Source organism: Urocitellus parryii, chromosome 1 (assembly GCF_045843805.1).
Source record: "Urocitellus parryii isolate mUroPar1 chromosome 1, mUroPar1.hap1, whole genome shotgun sequence".
NCBI classification, from domain to species: Eukaryota; Metazoa; Chordata; class Mammalia; order Rodentia; family Sciuridae; genus Urocitellus; species Urocitellus parryii.
Window position 1 is genome coordinate 44462055 of NC_135531.1, and position 9747 is coordinate 44471801.

Here is a 9747-nt window from a genome sequence, read left to right on the forward strand (position 1 = left end):
TCCAACAATTTAATTACCAAATGCACACTGAAATCCTTAATTTAATTATCAAATGCACATTGAAATTCTTAACGATGAAAAACTACAGTATAATTTTCCAAGCAGAATTCTTTACCAACATGCCTTCAAGACCCCATTAACCTCTGGGACCCACTGAAGAGGTAAAAAATAGGACAAACCTGGGCTCGAACTTCCAAAAGAAGCCTAGGAGAGAAAGAGAAGAAAACGCGAGGTTAGATAGCATAGCCAGGAAAAGAGGCAGCTCCCGCAACAGGGCGCAGAGGGGGCGGAGCCGAGCGCTCCTCCGCAGCTGCCAAAAAGTGCAAGACGTAGCTTCGCTCCGATCGCTCCCGGCCCCTTTCGGGCCCCCTCTTGGCTGCCTCGCCTTCCTCCTCGAGTCCCCAGTGTACAAACTCGCAGACCCGGGACGAAACCCAGAATCTAACAGGCAACTGAAAGCGGCTTTCTAAAGCTCAGCAAGTTTCAGAACGAAGAAGCAAAACCCAGAGAGTGGGCTCACGGCATCAGTCCCCCATCCCTGGCAACTTGGGAGTCCCCCAATTCCCACCCAGCTCTCCACGGCCCCAGGCAACTCCTCGAAACGCAACCCTTTCCTGGAAGGGACTCGCCTTCTAAGAGTGTGTCTGCCCCTGAGGGCCCGGGAGCCCCAACTCGGGGGCTGTCCTTTGCCGGGAGCATAGGCCGGCTCGAACCGGACACTCGTCCCCAAACCAAAGCAGGAGCTCCCCATCCTCTTCCGAATCCTGAGACGCGGCCTCTCAGTCCGGGGGATACTGGTTCCTTCCAGGGTGTTCAGTCTCTCTCAGGGCCCGCCAGCTCGCCCCTCGGCCCAGCCAGCTCCTGCAGAGGGGCTCCTATCGCCGCCGCCCCCTCCCCCCAGCTCACTAGTCCCGGGGGAGATAGCCCAGGCAGTTTCGATTGCCCAGCATTCCCCCTCTACCCAGAAAAAGGGACTATCTAGCCGCTCTCCTGGGGAGGGCGTCAAGGGTCCAGGTCTGCCCCCTTCACCCCTGGGGCGCTCGCACCTCCCGGGCTGCGGGGCGGGGAGTCCCGCTCTTCGCCCGTGAAGCCCGGCGGCCGCGCATCCCGCTCCTCTCCGCACCAGGAGCAAAGTGGAGCGAGCGGCTCCTTCGCGCCGCAGCCCGGGTCTGTGGGCTGGGGGCATAACGCACTCCTCCCGCACGGCAGTGGCGCAGCCCGCTCCCCGCTTTGCAATCCGGCCGCGGAGGGGGGGCGGTCGGCCGGTTTCCACCCACCCCGGCTCCGAAAGGAGGCGCGGAGGGGCCGGCGGCGGCGTCAGCGACCCGGGACACGGCAAAGCACCGAGCCCGGATCGGGGCTCGTTGCCGACGACCGACGCCTCGGTCCGGCCCCATCGCCCGGCCGGGCCAGGGCCGGAGCCGCCGCGGCCTAGTCCCGGAGGGAGACCGCTCCCGCGCCCGCTCCCGCCCCCCAGCCGGCCCGGCCGCGGCCCGTTGCCGCCCCGCGACCCCCGCGTCGCCGTGCCGCCCCCCGTAGGGCCACGGGAGGAGCCCTGGGTCCCCCAGGCTGCCTCGGGAGTCAAAAGGGGCCGCCGGGTGCCAGCTCCAGCCCGGCCGCTCCTGCCCGGTTTCCCTGCTCACCTCCGCCATATTGGTACCTTTAGGGCGAACGAGCAGCGCTGAGCCCAGTCCCCGGATGGGGCGCCTGAGCCAATCGCAGCAGCCGCCGCCGCCGCCGCCGCCGCCGCCGCCGCGGTCCGCCCGGCACCCGCCCGGCGGCAGAGGCGGCTCGGCCCCTTATAGGGCAGGGCGGCCCGCTACGCCCCCGGCCCGATAGCACGCCCACTCCGCCTGGCGACCCCTCGGGGGCCCGCGCCCGCCAGTCTCTGTTCTGGACCGCACCCACTCTGCGGTTCCTCTCCTCCCCTCCGGAGTAAAGTTCCTGCCGAATTAGAGGCAAGCTAGGGACTGACGGACGCAGGACAGACCCACGTCCCGCAGTCGAGGCCCAAGAGTAGGGGTTCTACCGGGAACCATCCACAGATACTTCCTTCGCTCTAGGGCGTGAGTGAGGCTGGCAAGATACTTTGGCGTGACTAGAGACTTAGAGTCTTGGAGGGACAACTCGACACACTTGCCCAAGGGAGAAGAGGAGGCGATGGATGGACTAGAGAAGGAATTGTTGGACAGATGGAAGCCTTGGGAAATGAGAGGTGGCTGATGGGTTGCAGTATAGAAGGAGGGATCAGCAACCAAGCACTTTAAGGTTTCCCAGGGACCTGTAGGAATTGGGTATACAGACTGGTTCATGGAGTAGGCTATGGAAATAGGCTTTTGCCAAACAGGCTCTGGAAGGTAGGGATAGTAAAACAAAAGGCAACAAGGCAGGGAAATGATCATGAACATACTTGCATAGTTCAAAGAAGAGTCTCATAAAAATATTAAGCAATTATGAAAAAAAATTAGACCACTCCTAGTGATTGTTAATCACAAATAGTCTAGGAGATGAGCCAGAGGTACATACTGGATAGACCTGTTAAAAGAATAGGAATAGTGCATCAAAGACCTTAAATAGAATCTTAAAACCTCTGCCTCCCACCCTAAAAAAAAAAAACCCTGCCATTTGTTGAAGGTCATAAAAAGAAGGTAGTCCTGTGGGCAAGTGAATGGGCAGGAAGGGGAGGACAAGACTTAGGTGTATAATACGCTCCCACACGTGCTTTATTGCTATTTGCCATTGGGGGAGCTAAGTCTAACCTCTGGTAGGTTCATATCTACACTGAACAACTTTGAGTAAAGTACACAAAAATATACAATAACACTAAACTATAAATATAACTGACTAGGTAGATTTTGCAAGAAGTTTAAGTCAGTGTGCAGAATCGCCTGGTAGATTTGGAGGATAAACAGTTGTCCTCACGTGGGAGCCCAGAAATCATGTGCATCACAAGGAGAATCTGCTGGAAGGTACATGGATAAATGATATGAAATACAATCAGGAAATTATGGCAGGGCCCTACAGAGATTTGAAAAGCATGGCCTCAGACACCAGAGCTCTTCTCCCAGTGTTTGCTGAAACAACTTAATATTAAATAACAGAAGTGAGGTATGTGTTGTAATCTCACAAATTTAGAGACTTTTTAGAGGCTAAAACTTTTCATATCATTAATCTAAATGTGAAATATTTGATTTTAACCTGGGATCCCCTCCTGGTCCTTCAAGTGTTGGGTACATACTAAGAGTGAGGCTGGAGACTAGATTACAGAGGAGGGGGAAAGGGTTACTTTTGAAATTTTTGCCGAGGCATCTCAAAATTAAGTTGTCCCACTGGTAAAATTTATTTATTTATGGAAATTTTGGGGAAAAGTCACTTCAATTATTTCAAAAAGACATGGAAAATTACACTTTCCCTGCTGTGAAAGATATCTTTCGACCTTTTGTCTAGTCAAATAACTCAAAGACAGCTGAACTTTGAAACCAGAGGCTTGGTACACATTGTACTTACCGTCCTCAATGAGGCATTCAGAATTTTCAAAGTGAAAAAAATGACTTGAAATTAAGTGCAAGTGATTAACCTTAGAAATGAGGCAGTGAGCATGCCCTGTGGACAGAGCCATTAAACAGTACCCTGAGCCAGGGATCTGAGTTGTCAAGAAAGTGTGTCCAACAGCTTGCTTTGTACCTTTACACCAAAAAAAAAAAAAAAAAACATTTTCTTCATAGAAAACTTGGCGAATTCAAACAATAAATGTGGACTTAGATTACATTTTGCCACGTCTAAGAAGTACACAGACTTGTGCACCTGCATGAACTTAGGCAGAGTTTTTACAGATTCTCCTTTGTAAAGATTTTGTAGAGGCATTAGTCATTTTGACAGTTTATGTGGTCTCCCTCATACTACATAGTTTAGGAAGCCTGTGTCCATGGTATTAATAATTCATAGACAGATAAATGAAACTAAATTAATTAGAGGTTTAAAGCAGCAGAGCTACTTTCTCCCTCCTGATCACTAGAGAAAATGTTGACTACCCAGTTACCTAACACATAGATCTTTTGGGTTTTGTGTGTGTTTGTTGTTATTGTTTTTGACAAGCTTTCCAAGAGTGTGGATAAAAATCCTTTTCCTCCAGAGAGTTGAAATAAAAATAGTATTTTTTTCTGCTGTTATCATCATCCTGTACTACGCAAAACAAAACACGATACAACAGGTAGCATTACATAGAGAGGAAGTCCTACACTGAATGCCAGACACTGTAGGACCACCATAAAAGTCCTTGTCCCCCCAAAATTACAATCTATTCATGATAGACCAGAACAAGAGCACAGAAAATTCAAAATCACATAACCCCATAAGTAGAACCAAAATGTAATAGGTTCTCTAATCATCTTTAAAAATGAAGAAAGGATCAATAAATGTGTGATTTGAGAAAGCTTCAGTTAAATACATATAATAAGGAAAATGTGCATGTAAAAAATGAGGACCAGTGAAACTAATAAGACCAAGAGGTCAAAACTAAAGAAAAAGAACCAAAATATGTAGGTTACAATGTATTATATGAAATATGAGAGTTAAGCCATAAATTAAGTTCCTTGATTTTCATTGTCTTTGAGAAGATATTTACAAATTTGTCAATAGAAACAAAGGTTTTCATCAGATTCCAAGAGAAATGTCTTGCCTGAGCTGCATGGTAACAGTAATGTAGAAATATGCCAGGTCCCCAAAAGCACAAGCATGTACAACACTTTCTTTCAGTGACAATCCATGAAAGTCAAAGGCACAGTATGAATGTACGACCTATTGAATGCAGTTTTTAATAGGGTCACGATAATACAGTATGAATATTTAGGTTTCTGCAGATTCCTTCTTAACCCAAGGGAAAACAATTAGTTATCTACAGTTAATGTTTCAATCTCAAATACCTGTAGAAGTCAGGCAGACATCATGAATGAGTAAAACAGACTAGTGTAGACAAAACCAGTGTAATAGCAAACTTAGAGACTTATGTTCTGCTTAAATGGGGCAGTGTATGCTCTTGCCCAGTGAATATGTGGCCCAGCACTTCTAAACACTCCAGTTTTCCAAGAGAAGATGGAAATCTCCTGATTTTTAAAACTGGTCAGCTAGTTTTAAAAAATAAGTACAGTGTAGGTCAAATAAATCCCATTAAGTAAATCATGGTCAGCCCACGAGATTCCCATTTGCAAACTCTGACCCAGAACAACCTATTAATATTACCTGTTGCTGGAGGTATATTTCAGTTGCAGATTACTTGTCTAGTACTAAGTTCAATACCCTGTACCAAAGTTTTTTTAAAAAATAAAGAAAATAAAATAAAAAGAAAAAAAATTACCTCTTTAACATGGCTTTGGATAAGATTTTAATGCCAACAATTTGGCCCAGTATTAAGGCAAACTACTTGCATTTTCTAATTATGTCCATTTCTCCCATGTGATACTCAAATTTTTTAAATTGAAACCAATAGCCACTTGCTTAAAAAACTAATTAGTAATAATAAGGTTTGCCTAGACAAAGATTGCTAACCAAAATGAAATGTTCTGCACAGTAATGAAAAGAAAGAAGGGAAAGGAAAGGTTCACACAGATCAAACAAGGTCTCTTCAATTCATTCCGAAGAAGAAAGGAACCTGGTCAGTGGGGTCAGGGCTATCCTTAAAATAAGATAGATGCCTCAGTCTACATATCCTTGTAAATGAATTCAATTAAATCTTCCAACTCAGTGACTCTACATTTAGGGTATATCCTCAAAAGAATTTTTAATAACTGTACCCTTTCCCACATTTTCAAGTTGACATCTACTTTTTTAAATTATATGTTTAAATTGTTGTAAAGTATAAATATTTTCTAAAATGTTTTAATGATAGTGTTTAAAAATAAGGCCATTAGTCAGCCAGGCCCAGCAGCACCTCTCTATAATCCCAGCAGTTTGGGAGGCTGAGGCAGGAGGATAGTGAATTCAGAGCCAGCCTCAGCAACTTAGCGAGGCCCTAAGCAACTAATTTAGAGACTAGACTTGTCTCTAAATAAAATGCAAAAAGGAGCTGGGAATATAGCTCAGTGGTTAAGTGTCCCTGAGTTCCATCCCCTATTAAAAAAAAAAAAAAAAAAAAAAAGGCCATAATGGAATCTAAATGCAGAGCAATTTGATACCCCACATGATGCTTAAAAAAAATAAAATAAAATACAAAACATGTTTCTTCTTTAACAGTAGGAAATTTTCTCCTTGAATTCATATTCCCATTCTGTTTCCTCAAAAAAAAACATAATATGCTTTATGCTTTGAAGCCTTTTATAGATAACTTACTTTCCCTGCAACCAAATATCTAAAAATTGACAGTCAAGATTAATAATTTTTCTCCTGATTGGGTTATCAGTAAAATTATTATTAATTCACAATTAGCCAAAATAATGTACATATATTAAAATTGTTAATTACAGTTTATTGAACAAAAATCAATCTCTCAATAAGATGAAGAGGATGCAAATTTATGTACCTATGGATGAATAATACATAATGCTAGAATGACAGTCTAATATCAATTCTATTAGTATTATTTATACAGAAGTAAGCTTTAAGAAACTATATTCATAAAGTAGAAATGGAAATGTTATTAAACCACTCAATTCATTGACATCCTTCATAATCTACCATGTTGTATCTTCTATCAACATTAGTTCCATACACTGATGTTTTATATGTCTTCTTTCAATTTTGTTGAAAGTAAGGAATTAAAAGCTAACTGACTTACAAAAGAAATTATAGTTGAGTCCTTTACTTTTTCACTATAATCAACTTCAATTTTGCTATTACTAGAGAAGACTTTGCCCAGATTAATCAAATAATTATTGTTTTGCTATTACTAGAGAAGACTTTGCCCAGATTAATCAAATAATTATTAATTAACTTGTTTTTTGTTTTCACTTAGAGACCCCTGTTTAACTCAACACACTTGTAAAATGGAAGGAAAGAGGAAATCTTCTTACTCTCAGTACTCTCTTGCCAATATATTTCTTTAAGTAAAATGCTTATATCTTACGACACATTTAAAATATATTTTTGTTAAAACCTTGGAGCTGCAGATTAAACCCTTTCAGTTTATAGAAGATGTCTGCCACATAACTTTACTAGCAAAGTCTGTCTCCTTTATCAAACCAAACTGCCAAGTCAGACTTGCATTCTTTTGCAAAAGTCTGATTTCACTTTTCAATTCTAATAAGCATGTTAATTTTATTTGAGGCATGTTTAAAATTAATGAGACATAAATTACAGAACATATATTACTGGACATCATTACCCTAGCTAAGTGTATGATTGCATGAATGGTGTGACTCTACTTCATGCACAACCAGGGAAATGAAAAATTCTAGTCTATTTGTGTACAACAAATCAAAGAGCTTTCTATTATCATGTGTAACTGATTAGAATAAATAAATAAATCATACATTACAAGATAGATCGATAAAAGCACGCAATTCAAAATTAAGAGAATGTAAGATCTAATAGAATTAATCTGTTCATTTTATAATAAATCATAAAAACAAGAGTAATCAACATACAGTTCCTTGTTACTTAGTTCGTTGTAATGTAATGTAATGTGTAGCTAAAAGTGATGTTATTCATTTGCAAAGAGTAAGAAAAGGCACAGTTGGGTTTTTTGTTTGTTTTGGTAATCATGCGTTATGGACTGAATGTTTGTGTTCTCCCAAAATTCATAGGTGGAAGCCCTAACCTGAAGTGTGGCAGCATAGCTGTGCACCTAATTATGACATTTTGGTCAACAACAAACAGGATATATAATGGTATACACCATTTAGTTAGCCTATGTGTGCAGCAGGGTATACTGTTGAGGTTTGTGTAAGTACACACTGTGATGCTAGGATGTTTGGACAAACAGTGAAATTGCCTAATGACACATGTCTCAAAATATGTCCCCATTATTAAGCAACAACTATTTGGAGATGGGGCCACTAAGGAAGTATTTAAGTATTAAATGTGTTCACAAGTGTGGGGACCTGATCCAATGATTACAGTGTCCTTCTAAGAAGAGAAACCAAGTGTCCTTATAAGAAGAGAAACTCACCCCACTCTCTGTTTTCTCACTCTTCTACCCCTTCTTCTTTCCCTGTGTGCATGCACCAAGGAAAGGCCTATGAGAACACATAGAGAAGGCAATCATCTTTAAACAAAGAAAAAAATCCTTACCAGAAACTGAACCTGCAATAACTTGATCATGGATGTCTGGCCTCTAGAACTGTGAGAAAGTAAATCGGTGTTGTTTAAATAATCTAGTCTGTGATCTTTTGTTATGGCAATATAACATGTATTCATTAAACTCTAATATATACTTTTGGAACAAAAGATAATTATAAGTAAAATTCAGAAATTCTGCATTAATTTCTTATATTCAATTTTTTTCTTATATATTTGATAATAATGAGAGGTATTTGTTGTTAAGGACAATCAATCCAGGAGATACCCTATCATTTTATTTTTAATAGAAAATAGAAAAATATTACAAATGAAATTGTATATGAATTATTACTTATGTTCATAAAAATGTGGAAGACTCTGGGCTGGGGATGTGGCTCAAGCGGTAGCGTGCTCGCCTGGCATGCGTGCGGCCCGGGTTCGATCCTCAGCACCACATACCAACAAAGATGTTGTGTCCGCCGAGAACTAAAAAATAAAAAATTCTCTCTCTCTCTCTCTCTCTCTCTCTCTCTCTCTCTCTCTCTCTCTCAAAACAAAAAACAAAAATAAATAAAATCCACAACATTATTTATAAAAAAAAATGTGGAAGACTCTGAAAACATTTCTATTTCTTCTAAAAATTGTGACCTACAGATGAGTATTGAGAATAATTGAAAATACTTAAATTCCAATAAAATATATTTTTCTACCAATGCTGGATTCTTTACTTTGCTCTTTCCACACCTTCTTCCAGGTGAAATGCATTCTCTGACAGTAGTCAAGAGAGAGAAGTCATTCAATGAAAAGATTTGTCCCTTCCACTCTCTTTATTATGTATTATAATATATCTGATATCAGAAATTCCCAAGAAGGAACAAAATACTCCATTCCTCACACCATTCTTAACCTTTAACTGTTAAAATTTAGCATATAGTAAATAGGGTCTTAAAAGCTTATTATATATTATTAATTTCAATATGCATTTTGAAATATATACTGTGAAGATTTCTTCTTATATCTTATTATCTCATATTTTTTTTAATATTTATTATTTTAGTTTTCGGCGGGCACAACATCTTTGTTTGTATGTGGTGCTGAGGATCGAACCCGGGCCGCATGCATGACAGGCGAGCGCACTACCGCTTGAGCCACATCCCCAGCCCCAACCTCGGATTTTTAAAAAAGAAAAAAAGATTCATTTCTCTGAGATTGATTAAAAAGGTTGAGCAAACCAACCATAAGTAACTGCTTTGTAGTTCTATGTTGTACTGTATGAGAATGGAAGCTAGAGAGGGTCTTGAAAATGCTTAAATTTAACACAAAGGAACTTGGGGCAACCAGTTTTAAGGACTGGGCTTGCAAAGGACAAGGAAAAACAGGAGCTTCTCTTGATTAAGGGCCCCTAGCACTCCCAATGCAAGTATTAGCAGAAATAGTCCTATTGAATGGCTGAAAAAATTATATTGCAGAAAGAAGGCACAACTTACGGAATTTTCCATTCCATTCAATGAACATACTCCAGGTTTAGCCTGAGAT

At 41.4% G+C, this 9747-nt stretch overlaps 1 protein-coding gene across 1 annotated transcript in view; it reads right to left on the bottom strand.

The window, feature by feature from the left end:
- Positions 1–1685, bottom strand: part of Mier3 (MIER family member 3) — a 29313-nt gene extending 27628 nt beyond the window's left edge. The window contains exons 1-2 of the mRNA XM_026385923.2: positions 1644–1685; positions 180–204 (exon numbers count right to left, since the gene is read on the bottom strand). Coding sequence (XP_026241708.1) covers positions 180–204; positions 1644–1652 — 34 coding nt within the window. The 5' untranslated portion in view covers positions 1653–1685. The remainder of the gene's footprint in view (positions 1–179; positions 205–1643) is intronic.
- Between the last annotated feature and the right edge of the window lie 8062 nt (positions 1686–9747).